Raw genomic sequence first — 17465 nt, 5'->3', positions numbered from 1 at the left:
CTGATGTAGCAGCCTCCTAATACACCATTCCATGCCACCCACCCTGTGCTTTGCAGAATTCCTAGAAATCACCCACCATCCCACAGTCCAGCCACTCTGTGGTGCCTCTGCTCCCCCTCCCCTGGGTTGGGCATCATTACATAGATAAGGAGACTGAAGTACTGGATGATTAGGTGACTTGCCGAAGTCATTTGCATGATGGCGACAGAACTGTGAATATCTAGTTGTCCAGATCTAGTCTGATGACGAAGGTAATGATGATAATAACAGCAATAATACCGCACTTCCTATTCATGGAGCACTTAGGATGCAAGTAGCAGGTATTGTGTTTTGTACACACATCATCTAACTCAATTCTCAAAACAATCATATGAGTGTAGTTGTCACTCTATTTTCTAGTTGAGGAAACAGACATAGGAGCATTAAGAAAGTTGTTCAAGTTCTCACAGCTACTATATGTCAGAGATGAGATTCAGTTCAAGGTGTCTCTAACTCCACGCCCATGCCTTCACCCAACTGAGCTCTGTGAAAACACATAGGAGTGTTCCTCTCCCCTGAGATCTAATGGGGGTGTGTGTGTGAGTTCATTATATGACTCTTTTCATTTTTATAAAATTTATATAGAGAGAGTAAACCTTAATTTTCTTCAAAAGTCCTTTCCATATACTCTATAGCTATAAAATTGTTTAAATCTCTCTTTTATAAGATAGAACCTATGCATGGTTCATGTCATCTATAAATGCTTATGAAAGCATTTGGTTGTATCTCAAATTAACTCTGCTTGGATTCAATAAGAAAAGAAGTTTCATTTCCCATGAAACAATTAGATTCATCCTTATTTTCTTAATCAAATGGAATAGATCATTAACATCAATCAGTTACCTCATGCAACTGAAATTGGCTAAGGTATTATATCTGGGAAAATTTGATGAAGATATATTACTAGTGTTTGTGAAGCAAAGATGATACGATTAACCTCTTTTGGTACCATTTAGCTATTTCTTTTAATCACTGGTTTCTTAATCACTCCTTTCTGAATCTACATTTCTTAGTGTCTGTGGAGCTGAGTGAATATAACCCTTGGCAAAAGAGCATCAGATCCTGGTGTTGAGGAAATTGCCATTAGCTTTGTCTTTTAAAAGCCTGAAGCCAGCCTTACTTCAGTGATCTCTGAGAGATCAAGAACTTTGGCTTCCTTTTAATCTGGTCATTAAATTGGCATTGGGGAAGAGAATCACAGAACCATATGCGGGAACAGATTTTCATTTTTTTTTCTTGCTCTAATTTCAGCTGAAAGTCATTAAAACATGTTATGAATGGGTCATGGTCACAGATTCAGAAAACGTCAGTGACCAGTGGTTTCTTTGTCTCTGAAGCCCAGGTCTGACACAGCCTGGCCTTAAAGAAGCATCAGATTTGGTGGAGAGAAAGGCACATAGGAGCCGTGCAGCCAGTCTGATCTCACTCTGTTTTTATACTCATTGTCAGTGGAACACCTCTGAGCTTTAGTTTCTCATTTGTAAAGTAAGTTTCTTGTAGACATTCAACAAATTCTTATCCATTAGGTAACATCATGACAACTACTACTTACCAAGCGCTCGTGTGCTTATGGAGTATTGTACACATTATCTGATTCAGTACTTAACTCTAAAGAAATAATAATGATGTTGATGATGATAAGTAATTTCAAGTGGCTAACTGTCATTGAACATGTGCTTTTTTGCCAGGCACTGTGCTAAGCACTTTCTGTAAATTCATTTAGTCCTGAAAATAATCCAATAAGGACAATGTTGTTTTCCTCCATTTCTAGATGGAGAAACCAAATTTCAGAGAGATAAAGTTGATTGCCTTTTATAGCCACACAAGTCCAAAGAGGTTAAGGTAGGATTCACACCCAGGCAGCTCAGACTCCAAGCCTGGGCTTTTAACCACATGTAAATTTATTACAATAAATACTGTTATATTTCTTAGGGTAACAATAAATTTAATAGGAGTAGGTCTTTTTCTCTAGAATCTTGCAGTTTTCAGTAAGAGAGTGATGATGGGTATACAGCCTCACCTTCTCCTATCACTGTACGCAGTGCCTAGATAACGATTTTTTTTTTAAAGGCAAACCTTGCTTTTTGTGTAAATGTTTCCCTCCAGCAGGACTGGAACAGACTGGGACAAAACTCACTGTATGGGAGGCCCAGAGGAGAAGGACCTTGGGGATGTTGAGGAAGAGGTGTCAACCCCTTTCATCACAGTTAACTTGTGTGATTATAGTGATACCAAGAAGATAATATAACATCTTACACCAGTCAGAAAAAAGACAGACAATCCATTCTGAGGAGTAGAGGGGAATTTACAAAATATGGAGAAGGCTATATATAAAGGTGCTCATTAAAATATTGTTTAAAACAGTAAAAATCTGGAAGCAATTTAAATGCCAAACTAATAGGGAAATGATGAAGTCATTTATGGTTCATTGACTCAGTGGCCCATTCTGCAACTATGCATTTATTTATTTTAATGTTTTGCTTTTGCAGAAGTGTTATCTGTTATACTTTGAAAAGAAGGAAGTCATATGTGATTTGACCACACTGTGATCATCACTATTAAGTTTTGGCTTATTTCCTTCCAGTTTGTGTAGTATAGAATGCAGCAGCCATTGTTAGAGGTATTTATGAAGATGAGATAACAGAATTTTTCAATGAATGTCATAATAAGTAAGTAAGCAAGATAAAAGTTTTTACATCTATGTGAGTAAATAAACACATAGGGAAAGAGATTGTAAAAAACAGTACTAATTCTAATGGTGACTATCTTGGAGTGTAGGATTATGGGTACTTTTTATTTCCTCTGTTTTCCATGTTGCTTTTTTGGGACACATGGGTCAACTGTGAGACACTCTCGAGAATACTCAAGTGTTAAACTAATAAAACCTATAGTTAACGAATAAGATCAGACTTAAACAAATGTCCCCTCCATTCCTAGCTACTCAAAGTGGGATTATCATGCTAGTGACATGAGCATCACCATGTAATTGATTAGAAATACAGACCCCAACCCAGACCAGCTGAATTCACATATGAATTGATCAAATCCCCAGGGGATCCTTATTCACATTAAAGTTTGAGAAATACTGCTCTAAATGACAGGCTGTCTCATTTCTGAAGGAGCAGAGTTTGACAGTAGCCTCATCAATGGTGTTAATAAATTAAAAAATAATATGCTAATAGGAGACGGTTGGTTGGAACACTGGCCAATGGAAGTGGGCAGAATTTGAAAGAGTCAACTTGGGGACCCCAGAGATAGCTGCTAGGGAGTTGAGGCTCCTTGTGGATTATAAAGGGGGTTCACTCAGCTCTACAGGGCAGAAGCCAACTCTCTCTGCTGCTTCTCTACCACTGCCCTTTTTTTGGCTTTGCCGTGCTACCCACCCCTCTGGCTGTACATTGGCTTTCCTTCTATCTTTCCTCCAAAAAAGAAATGACCCTTGTCATGTGTCTGAAAGAGGTCTAATTTTTTGGAGAGTTCTGTACTTATTAGAATAGAATAATTTGCCTGCTCATAATGCATGATCTATAAACTGTAGTATCCAGCCTGTGGATTTATTTCAATAAATAATTACAAAATTACAACATCATCATCAAATTTGTAAATCTGGCACATTGCGGTTTGTAAACGTTTGTTTAAGAGAGACTGATCCATTTTAGACGGTTACTAATAAAATTTCCAATAAATTTCTAGAGGATGCAAACCACCTAGGGATGCTATTTCCTAGAGGATCCTGTCTGTGATCAGGGATCTCCTTTGGGGAAGTGTAGATAGCTCTCTTGGAAAACATTCTGACTTTTGTAATGGTTTTTTTAAAAATTGAAATAAGAAGGGTATTAAATGGGAAGACAAGTATATTAGAGTTTTGTTTTTCAAGAATCCTGACTTATTTGGCATATGTCAGCTCACAGAGTGCATCTGAATGATTTTTTCCCCTCGTCAGTGTCAGTTTTTGAAAGGTGTTTTTGACAGTATTTGAATGTTGTGTTTCTGTGACACCTAAGAAGTTAATGTTGCTCAATCTTTTCCTTTTAGAATGAGATCTTTTTTTCTAACATTTTACATAATGTCCTCAGTGAAGATCACGCCCTGGTGTCTAGAGCTGTGTCCTTGAAGGTGGAAAATTTCACAGAAACCAGTGAAATAAATGAGCTCTTTGACTTATTTACTTACAACAAGGTAAAATCAGTCACATATTTCCTTTCGTTTTGCACTCTTGCAGTAAGGTACATAAAACGGATTCTAAGAATGATAGGCTAATATGATGATACTGTGCAACTTTTGATACAAATAACCATAATTTTATTCAGCAGATGGATTTCAGAACATGTGGTTAAATCAATTCTCATCTAACCAATATTAGGTGCTCAGTACCATCCAACATTATAAAAACACTGAAACAACTTGCTACTTTTAAGGTGAACCCTTCTGTTTGGTGGAAATTTATTCTTACCCTGTAAATATCTCAGCTTAAAATATATTGTGTATCTTGATTTTTTTAAAGATTTTATTAATTTATTCATGAGATCCACAGAAAGAGAGAGAGGCAGAGACACAGGCAGAGGGAGAAGCAGGCTCCAGGCAGGGAGCCCAATGTGGGACTCGATCCCGAGACTCCAGGATCACACCCTGGGCCAAAGGCAGCACTAAACCACTGAGCCACCCGGGCTGCCCTTGAATTCTTAATATGTAGTACATTTGTTCATCTTTTACCTATTTGTTAGTGACAGTCTACCGTCTTATCGGCATATTTGGGGATAACCCAAACATTCAACTGAAGTATGCAATACAGTTGGGAGAAAAGCCTAGAATATTGCTTATCAAAATGGGATGTGTCAATATTTATATATTGAATTTGTTCAGACAATGGACTGTTTCTTGTCCTAGGGAGCATCTTTGGCCCGAATGCTTTCCAGCTTCCTGAATGAGAATTTATTTATCAGTGCACTCAAGGTAAGTTTATAAAATTGTCACCTGGGAGGCAGGAAACATAAATTGATTGGAAATGTTATTTATTTTGACCTTAACTTTTCCACTCTTTTTAATGTCTCTATTTTTTAGTCATATTTGAAGACATTTTCTTACTCAAATGCTGAGCAAGATGATCTATGGAGGCATTTTCAAATGGTAATCGTCCTACTTCTGACATGCATGTTCAATGAATGAATGAGTGAGTAAATGAATGAACGAACTAAGGACTTGTTCACATAGAGAGTTGAGCAGAATTCTGAATTTGGCCCAGAATATCACCCACTGAGGATTACTGTATAAATGAAGAATAGAATAGCTAGCAGTGTAGTTTCCTTTGGGAGAGTGCTACCTGAAGAGATTTTGATGGTAAATATCTGCTCTTGTGATGATTTTTTTTAAACAGGTCATAGATGATCAGAATAAAATTCTTTTGCCAGCAACAGTAAAAAGCATAATGGACAGCTGGACACACCAGAGTGGTTTTCCAGTCATTACCTTAAATGTGTCCACTGGCGTCATCAAACAGGAGCCATTTTATCTTGGGAAAGTTAAAAACGAGACTCTCCTAACCCACAAGTAGGTACATTTGCTCCTCTGTCTTCACCTTCCTTGGGGTTAAGCTCCCATCAGATGGAAAGCAGCCTGCTGGTGAGGAAGCATAACACACAGCTGGGTACACGCTCTTCTACAGAGGGCCTCTGGCACAGGCAACTTCATATCTGTGCAGGGTGTTCCTGGGGTGCTGGGTTGAGACAGAGCCCCTGATGTCTTGAGCGAGGCCAGAGACTTGCATTGAGGGATCCAAGGCAGTACCCCTGCCCTTGGCATTTAGGATGACACCAGCAACCAAAGCCTTAGGGGTCATACACTCTCTGTACTTCAGACAGAATTAATGAATTACTCAGGATTCTGGGTGAGAGGCAGCAAAACAGAACCATACAAGGCCTCATGTTAGGTAAGAGACAAAGAGACATGACTGCTGCCAAGTCGTCTTTATTTCCCTAGAAATGGAACTGAGTGGTCTCTGTGTCCTTGACGAATAGTTTTGCCCATGTCCACATGTGCACGTAGGTGTGTATCTATAGCCATGCTTATGAGAATTCTGGCCTTCACCTGGGTTTGAATATCAACCGCACTGGGGCACCTGGGTGGCTCAGTGGTTGAGCATCTGCCTTTGGCTCAGGGCGTGATCCCACCTCCCCACAGGGAGTCTGCTTTTCCCTCTGCCTATGCCTCTGCCTCTCTCTGTGTCTCTCACGAGTGAATGAATGAATGAATGAATGAATGAATGAATGAAACAAACCAGGAGAATGGAAGGTCCCTTCTCTCACTCTGCTATTCCATGATTTTTTTTTTAAGTTTTTATTTTAATTCCAGTTAGTTAATGCCCAGTGTTATATTAGTTTCAAGTGTACAGTGTTGTGATTAAACACGCCCATACATCCTCTGGTGCTCATCAAGATTCCATGACTTTTGAGAAGATGTGTGCCTTAACTATTGGATAAACATGACCCTCATTCATAGTCTTTGAGAAACCAGATTTGTGAGCCAATTTGAGCCATATTCCAAGTCCTGTCCAAACTCCAAGGCCTGTGACTCTTGAGATGACTAATGTCCTCTTGCAGTCATCTGCTTCCTCCAGGTCACGTCCACCAATGTGGGAAGAATGTCAGCATTCAGTAAATATGAATAATCTGGCTGATGTGTGCTGAACACTTTTCAGATGAGGAGAAAGCTTGAGGCAGAAAAGCATTTTGAAATGTTTGTCAAGCTTTTTCTTCTGAAATTACTCTTTGCCTCTCTTGGCGCAGATGGAGTTGGGTCTGTCTGCAGCATTTGAACAACCCCTGAGTGAGGCCAAGAGGCTATAATTTAATACAAACAGGCCTTGAGAGTTTCAGATACAAAAAAAGAAAGAAGAAAGAAAGAAAAAAAGAAAGAAAGAAAGAAAGAAAGAAAGAAAGAAAGAAAGAAAGAAAGAAAGATTCATATACAAGATTGTCTTACTAACTGCCTTAAGTTAATAAGAAAATGTAAAGAAGACAAACTAAAAAGAAAGTGAACAAAAGGCTAAAGCAAAACTGACTTATAACACTAAAATGAGCCTGCTCAGTGGGGAGTCTACTTCTCCATCTGACCCTGCCCCCGTTGTGCTCACACTCTCTCTCTCACTCACTCTTTCTCTCAAATAAATAAGATCTTTAAAAACAACAACAACAAATGAATAATCCTAGCAAACCCTTATCTATTGACCAAAGAATTTGAATCCTCTCTTAGTATCATCTCAGTTAACATTGGCTCAGAATTTATAGATTATGTCTGCAAATTAACTGAATGTTTGTTTTTTTTCCTGATAAGTGATACATGGATTATACCTATTCTCTGGATAAAAAATGGAACTACACAGTCTCTGGTCTGGCTAGATAAAAGCAGCAGTAAGTAACAAGTTTTAGAAATATCTTCACATGTATGCGCGAGTATATATTACACACATATAGAAAGGCAGAGAATAAGATGTGAAAGCAAATAGCTTTTGAAAAGCTGTCTTGCATCAAACTAAAATCTTACATCATTCTTATCTAACATAGAACTTTAGAGAAAAGTTTCAAATCAAAAGCTATTATATGTGAAAAAATACAATTATATGGTAAGGTCAGTATATATTTTAGAATTCCTTTACTTTTTGTTGTATTTATTGAGTTTTTTTGTTTAGGATTAAGAGGATATAGTATAAACATGTACTGGAATGTTTTTTAGATGTACCAGTTCACACTTTTCCCATGTACCTTTGTAGAAATATTCCCTGAAATGAAAGTTTCAGCTTCGGATCATGACTGGGTGATTCTAAATTTAAATGTGACTGGATATTACAGGGTTAACTATGATCAATTAGGTTGGAAGAAGCTAAATCAACAGCTTGAAAAAGATCCTAAGGTAAGGTTACTTTTTATATCTATTATTAAATACCATTAATAGTGCAGTCTTGAGTCAAGCTTTCATAAACCCCTCTGGTGAGAAGAGACTCTGTTCTCACTGCCACCTCTCAAATCAAGCCATATTGTATTTTTCCCCCTCATTCTTAGAAAGGGGAGATTTAGGTTCAATGCACTGTGCTTTGAACATTAATAACATTTTTCTTCAACACTTTTACCTCCCTAGGTAAAAATCAGAATACACTTTCCTCTTAACCATTAGTTTTGTGATCTCAGACAAGTTGCTTAAATGTTCCATTTCCATCTCTTCACCTTAAATGGGAATAATAGAGCTTTGTTACTTATGAGGATGATAGACAATGTGGGTAAACATGTGTTTAAAATTCCTAAGCCCTTAATGGATACACAGTCTATGCCAGAAAAGTGTTAATTTTTTAAAACTTATATTCTTACTCTCCCTCAGAGACTTTAGTTCACAAAGTAGCAATAGAATCTATTATCACTTTATCACTGAAGATAAGTCATTATGCCATATATGAATCTTAAAATGTTGGCTAGCTCTAGTCAGTCAGATTTTGATTGGTTGAATTAAACTCAGTCTCCATTGGTGGAGATGGATGCTGGCATAGGAGTCTATAGAGTTGGCTCTGCTGCGAAACCATGGTCAGTTAGTCCACTGGGACACCATTCTTCAAGCTAGAGAATTGAGCTAGAAGATATCTTTAGTGTCTATGTCTTCGAAAGTTCTCTGAAATACACAGTGGCCTCTCTAGCAGAAGACGATATTCAGTGTTACCGGTCCAGAGGGTGGCTTCTGTGTCCAATCGACTTGTGTTCATCATTTACCAGATGTGTAACCTTGGGCTTCTTATCTGGCCAATCATTCCTCCGTTTTCCCATCTGCATAATGGTGTTTTAATAGACCAATGTTACATAAAGGATTGTGGAGATTAGGTAAGGTGATATATGGATCATATTTAACAGAGGCCGGACACAATTCAGGCCTTCAGAACATACTCAGTAATAAAAAAAAAATTATCATTAAGCTTTTGAATAAGGCTACAAAATGCACACATAATAAAATTTTATTTTCAAATCTTTTTCAGAGTAGCTAGACTCTTTTTTTAAAAAAAGATTTTATTTATTTATTCATGAAAGACACAGAAAGAGAGGCAGACACAGGCAGATGAAGAAGCAGGCTACCTGCGAGGAGTCCAATGTGGGCCTCGATCCAAGACCCCGGGTTCATGCCCTGAGTTAAAGGGAGACAGACGCTCAACCACTGAGCCACCCAGGCGCCCCCAGAGTAGCACCACTCTTCTTGCTTTCTAAGGGTGCTGTAAGCTGTGGAGCAAGGTCATACCCTTCTAGCAATGATTTTTTGAAACTATTGTAGACTGACTTATTGAAAAACTGTGGTCAGTTACTTCTACTTTATAATTGGGGAGCAAATAAAACACCATGTCTATTATTAATATTAATTTAGAAAATAGTGTTATTACTGTCAGAAGGGAAATGAGGCCGAGTAAAGATCGAAGTGTGGCTTGCTGAGAAGTTCAAGGTGATGTGAAGATCAATTTTCTGGGACCAAACCAATGAAAATGCGTGAGGATAGGAGGCTTTGGGCCCCCTGTGGACACTCCAGCTGGGACAGTCCAGTGGCCTGGCAGTGGCAAGTGGTCAAGACGAAGCCTAAGCAGTTAACCCCTGCCTTTCTGGGATTCTGGAATCCAGGATGCTCTGTTGGTGGCATTGTGTCAAATTAGTAAGATCTTGAGATGACAGACACCACTCAGGATACTTCAGTATTACCAAAATAGTGCTAAGTAATATGTACGCAAGGCTTTGTACGTAAGGCTGCCTATGCCAGAAGTTCTCCTGACAACAACTTGGACAGCATAAGACAATTTAACATACACTTTCTGTTTTGGATAGCTTTTTAAACGTGGCTTCCCTTTCTTTTTTCTTTTTTCTTTTTTTTTTTTTTGCCATGCCGTTTTTCAGGGAGTATTTTGGCAAAACTCTCTGCCAGATGAAAGCCTTATGATTGATGTCCAGAGGGACCATTTATCAAAAACAGATGTCTAATAAATAAATCATGGGGACTATCCTTAGTGATTACTGTTTCTCTGCACAAGAGACAATTCACATGAAAGTGCTTCGTAAGCAACACTGATCTTGAAATGCTGTTATTATTTTGAAAATTATCCTATTGCTAAGAAATGTTCTCATCTTTTCCTGCACAAATTTGGATCTAATTTGCAGGGCATTCCTGTTATCCACAGGCTGCAGCTGATTGATGATGCCTTTTCCTTGTCTAAGTGAGTATATTTTCTTCACTGCTGGCTTTAGAGTGTACCTTGAGAACTTAATAAAATATTACAGCCTAATCACTATGAAATGAAATTGCTCCTTCAGTATATTTAGGGCTCAACTTATTAGGATTAGCATTGAGTTCTGAGGGTACCAAGGAATTTTGTAATGTGAAAGTTGCTGGGATGTGTATCAGCGTGAATGTGCTTTGAGGGCATTGGGCTAAGTGAAGTAAGCCAGTCACAAAAAGACAAAATACTATGTGATTCCTCTTATATGAGTTCCTCAGAATAGTCCGAATCCTAGAGATGGAAAAGGAAAGGGTGATGGCCAGGGGCGGCAAGGCAGGGGATGAGAAGTTAGTGCTCCATGGGGAGAGAGTTTCAGTTTTATAATATGAAAATGTGATTCAACATTTTAAAAGGAATTCCTTAAAGGAGAAGTTTTTAAAGGATGTAGTACAGAAGATGTACATGGTAAAAGGTCATAGTGTTTAAATATTCTTGGGATTATCACAAAAGTATTAGAATTGTTACTTTTGAAATTTCCATCAAGTTATTAAACAGGTAAAAATACAAGTTATTTGGGCTTGTGTATGTAAAGGCTGTTAAATATTAAAATGGATAAATTTAGGAAGATTGTAGATGCATTTGTATTTTTCTATGATATTGTAAGTTAAGGAAATAGCTGGCATATCAAAAAAATAGAATTACTAGAAATAGACTATCAGTTGAGATTTTGAAGTGATTTTTGTTACCTGGGGGTAAGGGCTATAGGTATAATTTTAATGAGATATGGCCTATATTTTAGTATACTACAGAATTCTAGATTTTATTTCTATTACATTTATTCAATATAAGCTGTGCTAAGTATTTATCCAGGTAAATTAATATGTGTTCAGAATTTAAATTTTCAGACAATAAAAGTAAGGAGTATACATAATAAATTATCCAGCATGTTCTGTCTTTCTTTGGCCTGTCCCTATTTCTTGAATGAATGTGTTTATTTTTTTCTTCATTCCTTTACCACTTTCCCTCTGTGACCTACAGCATGTTTCCTTGCTCTCTGACCTGCTGCATGTTTCCTTGCTCTCTGACCCTCTCTAGGACCACCATGACTTTGGGACTGTTGAACCACATCCTCCGAGAAACCTCTCTTGGCTTCTAGAGGGTCCCGAGACACAAAACTGGTTTTCCTCTTGTGTCTGACTTTTCTGCCTGCTGCTACAAGCATCCTTCAGACCTACCATTGTTATGTTATTTTTTTCTCTATTTCCTTTTGATGCCTTATGCATTCTGATGGTTTCAGGGATCATTTTATTATGTGCACGTACAGGGCCAAGCAGATATAAGCTAATCAATAAAGCTTTGTGAAAGGATATGTTCATGACTTTTCTAAATGTACATCTCCATCTGTTCCCTCCTGCCTTCTGATTATCCTGTGGCCGTTTAAACTCAGGACCTGACACAGTGGACTTTATTCCTGTCTCTGAATTGCCCCTGCTATCAATTTCTCTCTGTCAGAGTGCCATGATGCTTCCCATCACCCACACTTGAAATATCAGAGGTATCCTTGACTCCTCTCTCTCTCTCTTTCCATCTGTCATTTAGTCAACCTGTCTTACCTCTTCCTTCTTGAAGATGTCTTTTGGATTATCACCTTATTTACCACCTTCTCTGCTTGCATGTTAAGCCAGGCCCATTATCTGTTACTTAGCCTGTTGTGTGAGCATCCAGCCTTCTGTTCTTTTAAATTCCATCTTGTCTTCTTCAGCAGTTGTGATAACATTTTTCAGCATCAGCTTCACGATGTCACCCCAGTTGTTTAAACACCTTCCCACTATGTGTAAACTTTTCATCCTGACATTCAGAGCTCTCTACAGTTTTGATCCACCTTATCTACCAGCCTCCACCTCTCAACTGCACACTAAAGGACTCCTGTGCCTTGGTTGCTTGGTCTGTTCATCACACCAGTTCCCTCTTTATCCTCTTTGTCATAAGTGGGCTTCCTCTTTCTCCCTATCCATTTCCATCTTACCCAGCCTTCATTGCCCTTCTCAAGCTCCTCCTCTAGGAGGCCCTCCCTAACTTTTCCATCACACGCATGTGTTTTCCTTGATACTTTCACTGTCTTCATTGCCTTTTCTTGGACTCATTAGCAGCTTTTTATGCATAAGGCCCAGCTCCTGAGCCTCAAAGAATAAGCTCCCCAATGGTAGGCAAGAGTCGTGTCCTATATACTAGTTTGTAATATTCTATTTTGTAGAAGTTACTAGAAATTCTATTTTGTAGAATTTGTAATATTCAATTTTGTAATATTGGATGAGCAGTCCAACATTTGGCCTGGATTTTCCTATAGTCTCCAAAAATCTGGGTGCTTGAAGGTATATCAAACTGTAGTGTCAGCATTGCTTGGCTCCCATCTTATCAAGGAAATGGGACCTCTAGCTTCCTTATTAAACATATCTTATTGAAGTGAGGCATCAAAGCATGGAACAGATATGGAAAGTGTACAAATTATTTAGCAAGTGGAGGTATTTTGAGTCTGTATTTTTTTTGAACCAAACAGAAACAATTATATTGAGATTGAAACAGCACTTGATTTAACCAAGTACCTTGCTGAAGAAGATGAAATCATAGTGTGGTATGCAGTCTTGGTGAACCTGATAACCAAGGATCTTGTTTTTGATGTGAACAGCTATGATATGTACCCATTATTAAAGGTAATTTCCTTCTTTGTTATGTGGTTTTAAAAAGTCCTCTCTTCCTCATTCCATATCTTTCCAGCATCTGTGAAACACATCTTTCCCCAAGTAATAGTCTACTAGCCATATATATATATATATATATATATATATATATATATATATATTCATTTTCTTAGAAAACGCTGGTTATTCGGTTATTCTTAGAAGAAAATACTTTAGTCATAGACCTGGTCTAGGAGGTGAGTATGTGAAGTTTAGAAAGGTCTTTATTCTTGATGAAGTGACGATGTGCCCTAAGAACCCAGAAGTGGATGGAAATGGTATACTTTTTCTCTTAATAGCAATTACTCTTCTAAAAGATTGGTAGTCAAACAGAAAGACTTTTAACAACCCTATATTCATCATTGAAATACTCTGATCTACAGGACCAATGCTTAACCAGAGAGGGATATTCCAGAAAAAGTCAAAGTTTTGAAGCTGCTTTTGATGCTGGCAAGTGAGAGGGAGAACCTGGAATTCATAGGGCAGTGACATACCATCATAACTGAAACAACACAAAAGGAGAAAACTTCCATTATGAGATCTTAAGCAGCGATCAGAAGAAAGATGGCCCAGGGAAAACCAAAGTAGCAGTTAGGGAGTAACCCTTTGGAGAGTTAGGGACCAGAAACAAACCAGAAAGTGTGCCAGATGATAATTCCAAGTGAGCTTCTGGGGCAGTTTGAGGACGAGATCACAAATACCTTAAGGGTCTAGACTGTCCTCTGATGTCCAGAGTGCTGGCAGAAATGTCCTTGAGCATGGAGATGGTGACCCATAAAATACGGCACTTAACTGTCGATGGAGGTGGCTTATTGATAATCTCTGACACCTGATTCTGGGTAAAAGAAGTAAAAACTCAGATTTGTTTTTAAAGAATGTCAAGGAATAACATCTACTTTGTGCTTAGGGGTGTATTGCAAATGGATAACTTTTATAACCTTATTACTCACCAGCTGAGTGCTCAATTGAAGAAAATTTATTTTAGATCCAGGGCTTACAATTGTCCAAAGCATAAATCAGCTGTCCTTATTTTCTTGGAGGTGTAGATATGAAGCATAGAACTGTTAAGGTAGAAAGTTTAATAGTGTTAAAATTTTACATTTCTTTCTCTATTTTGAAGACACCTGAAAATGTGCCAGGTGATGTTAAATAGTAGTAAGTGCTAAGATTTATCAAGTTCCTATGTGCCAGGGAGCACATTCATATACCTAATATTGTTTCGTCCTCACAAAACTGCACTTGTATTCTTGGCAATTCCATTTTGTCAATGAAGAAACTAAACGTAGAGAGGCTACAGAATAAACCAGTTGCATGGTTAGTAACAAATAAAGACAACTTCTCAGGAAGTATCTGTCACTCTTCTATTCATGTCGTTTCAGAGAAAGGAAAAGACAATGCAAATTCAGTGTTGTGAGCCAAAACTAACAGTAGGTATTCCTTGTTGTTTATAGAAGTATCTATTAAAGAGACTTATCTCAATATGGAATATGTATTCAACTGTGATTCGTGAAAACATGGCAACATTACAAGATGACTATTTAGCCCTGTAAGTATTTTTTAATTTTTCTATATTGAATATATATATTCAACTTATACTCAATTCAATTTACAATTGAATAAAATGATTCAATGGTTGATAGATGGAGCTCCAGACTCATATTAATAAGATCTTGATACCTATGATTTAATGGGAGATTTTGTATGTTACTTGAGAACAGTAGCCTTAGGATTGGTGAAATTACATGTATCCTAGTAGAAAATACTAGTTTGGGATCTTAATTTACCTGCAAAACACATGCATGTACCCACAGGAATTTATAGCTCTATACTCATAAATCTTAGGCCACTGGTTGAGATTGTAAGTGTGTATACTGAGCAAAACTAGCCTGTACCAATGAATTGAAGGCAGAGGAAGGTCACAAGAGAAAAAAGTCCTTTCTGTATGTTATTGATGACAGCAATTCTACCATTCATTCTACAAATATGATGTGAGAAATTGCCTGAAATATTTTAGTCATTTGTGTGTGGGCATGAGTAAGTATTGCAAATGACGGGGAGCTTCTAGATTTACAGAGGGAATTTGTTATCTACAGTGGTACAGAGATTGTGTTTATAGCTCTAGTCGACATGAAGCTGAAATCAATGAGACCAAGAAGAAACACAAAATATATAAAATGTAATTATTGTCTCTCAAGAGTATCCTTCTAGAAGGGGAGACATTTCTGTGCCAGAGCATGTGACTAGAAGGATATAGGGTTGACTAGACCAGTAGACGGAAGACAATGAGGACTAGCTGGGATAGTAAGTGGGCAAATGAGTTGGGTGCATGAACAGAAAGGCAAAATTGTGCTCACTGAGGCAGCACAGGTGTTAGCCAGCCATATCCTTGGCTCTCCTAAATTGGACTGAAATGATCTGCTCTTTATAGCATCCCAAGGCCAGTTGTCTTCAGAGTAACCTTGGGGAGTTAGCAGTACTTACATAGAACTCCATCTTGCTGCATCCAACTTGCGATGAGTAGGGAGAGGGAAGGAGTGTGTAAATGAATACTCAGAACTATCTTTCAGAGGTCCTCCACCCTTGGACATTCTACTTCACTCTATCGGAAGGTCAGGCCTGGCTGGGTTGCAATTGGAGGGTAGAGCAACTGCAATATGGCTTTTGCATTTCCTGGAAACTCATGGCCAGTTTGATTCCTTTACCGCTGAATCCAAGTCTGAGAGAGTAGGGAGCATAGAGAGACATGCCTCACAGCATTGCTTCTCTGGATTTATTATTGTTCTCTGTATTCTTTTGAACTTGTAGTGAATGATAATTGGGTATCCCTGCTCAGCTATCAAAACAACACAAAACAAAAATCTCTGTTCTTTTTCTGGACATGGACATAATAACCAAGCAGAGTAGAGGAAGAAACAGAAGTTCAAGCAAGGGAAACACGTCATGGAAAGAGAGAAATAAACAGTTCCCTCTCCTTTCCATGTACAGAGAAAGAACTTCCTTTTTAAATGTAGTAGATCAAATACTCTCAAGTCTTTTTTCTTTCTATCCATAAGGCAATTATTGTAAAAGGGAGGAAAAATAAATTGATAACAGATGTGGAGTGTGTGTACTCCTGTGTGTGTTTGAGGGAGATGAAGGATGGCAGGAATTTATTTCCGACTTTCAAAAAATACCAGGCTTAAACGAGTTTATTTGGTGTCTGAGAGCATCTCAGCAAATATTTCCCTGAGCCTTAAATAAGTTTGCCATCCACAAAAGCTATTTAAAAAAAAAAAACCTGATGTTATTGGAAGGATATTTTAAAATACCCATCTTGTCATGAAACACATAGGCTCAGAGGCAGGAAGAAAATAAATGTAGCTAACATAGCAAAAAAAAAAAAAATGTTTTTCTTTGCACTTTCCTTTAAGAGTAGCCCTGGAAAAACTTTTTGAAACTGCGTGCTGGTTGGGCCTTGAAGACTGTCTTCAGTTGTCAAGAGAGCTCTTCAAAAACTGGGCAAACCATCCAGAGAATGAGTAAGACTCGTATTGGATTGCCCTTATTTCTGTCCTCTTTCAACACCAATAATTTCTCTACCTTTTTGATGTTCTCATTCTGGGATGGATTGTTTTGTTTTCACTTGGGTAGTCTGTCTCTCCTCCTATTTTTTTTTCAAGTAAACTTTTATTCTTTCTCTTTTTCTTCTTTCTTTCTTTCTTTCTCTTTTCTTTCTTTCTTTCTTTTTTTTTTCTTTCTTTCTTTCTTTCTTTCTTTCTTTCTTTCTTTCTTTCTTTCTTTCTTCTTTCTTTCTTTCTTTCTTTCTGTTTTTGCTTTGTCTACTGTAGGTCTGTGAATGACAATAGATTCAATTTATGTAGTGAGTTGTCACCCAGGACTGCTAATTGCCCCTAACAAGCACTTCTGCATATCTTGAGTCTTATTTTGGTTGTTCTTTGATGGTTCGTTATTGTGATTTATATGTAAGTGTGTCCAACAAGCTCATTCTCTGTGAGTTTGCATTCCCACTGAGAGCTGAGACCAAGACTGTCTTTCTGGTTTTATTGTGTTACCTCTAATGCATCACCTCAGACGGACTCTTAAGAAATGTGATCATAAGACATGAAATGAAAGTTACCTGGCTGGCTTAGTGGATAGAGCATCTGACCCGTGACCTCTCAGGGTCATGAGTTTGAGCCCCATGTTGGATGTGGAGATTACTTCAAAAAAATGATATGAGCTCAAGCTGAATTATTAGCATACATTGATTGAAGTATTATAATTTCCTTATTTCTTAAAATTCTTTAGTTTCTAAACTAATCTGATGTTCTTTTCTCGTGACATTAATAATATCACGAAATAGTGACAGTTTCCGCAAGTGACTTTCTCCATCCACACTTCTGATCTTTATGTCTGAGACCTCAGCATTTTTTTCTGGGTAGCATCCTTCTAAAAATATAATGACCTAAATAAACATGTAA

At 37.8% G+C, this 17465-nt stretch overlaps 1 protein-coding gene across 1 annotated transcript in view; it reads left to right on the top strand.

Moving 5' to 3' along the window:
* Window positions 1–17465, top strand: part of LVRN (laeverin) — a 70237-nt gene that overhangs the window by 35412 nt on the left and 17360 nt on the right. The window contains exons 7-16 of the mRNA XM_026015398.2: window positions 4075–4218; window positions 4927–4992; window positions 5101–5166; window positions 5414–5586; window positions 7369–7445; window positions 7805–7944; window positions 10209–10264; window positions 12825–12978; window positions 14457–14551; window positions 16416–16523. Coding sequence (XP_025871183.2) covers window positions 4075–4218; window positions 4927–4992; window positions 5101–5166; window positions 5414–5586; window positions 7369–7445; window positions 7805–7944; window positions 10209–10264; window positions 12825–12978; window positions 14457–14551; window positions 16416–16523 — 1079 coding nt within the window. The remainder of the gene's footprint in view (window positions 1–4074; window positions 4219–4926; window positions 4993–5100; window positions 5167–5413; window positions 5587–7368; window positions 7446–7804; window positions 7945–10208; window positions 10265–12824; window positions 12979–14456; window positions 14552–16415; window positions 16524–17465) is intronic.

The sequence above is a fragment of the Vulpes vulpes genome, chromosome 12, assembly GCF_048418805.1.
Source record: "Vulpes vulpes isolate BD-2025 chromosome 12, VulVul3, whole genome shotgun sequence".
NCBI classification, from domain to species: Eukaryota; Metazoa; Chordata; class Mammalia; order Carnivora; family Canidae; genus Vulpes; species Vulpes vulpes.
The sequence above is the reverse complement of the archived record's forward strand: the minus strand, read 5'-3'. Positions and strand labels throughout refer to the sequence as shown.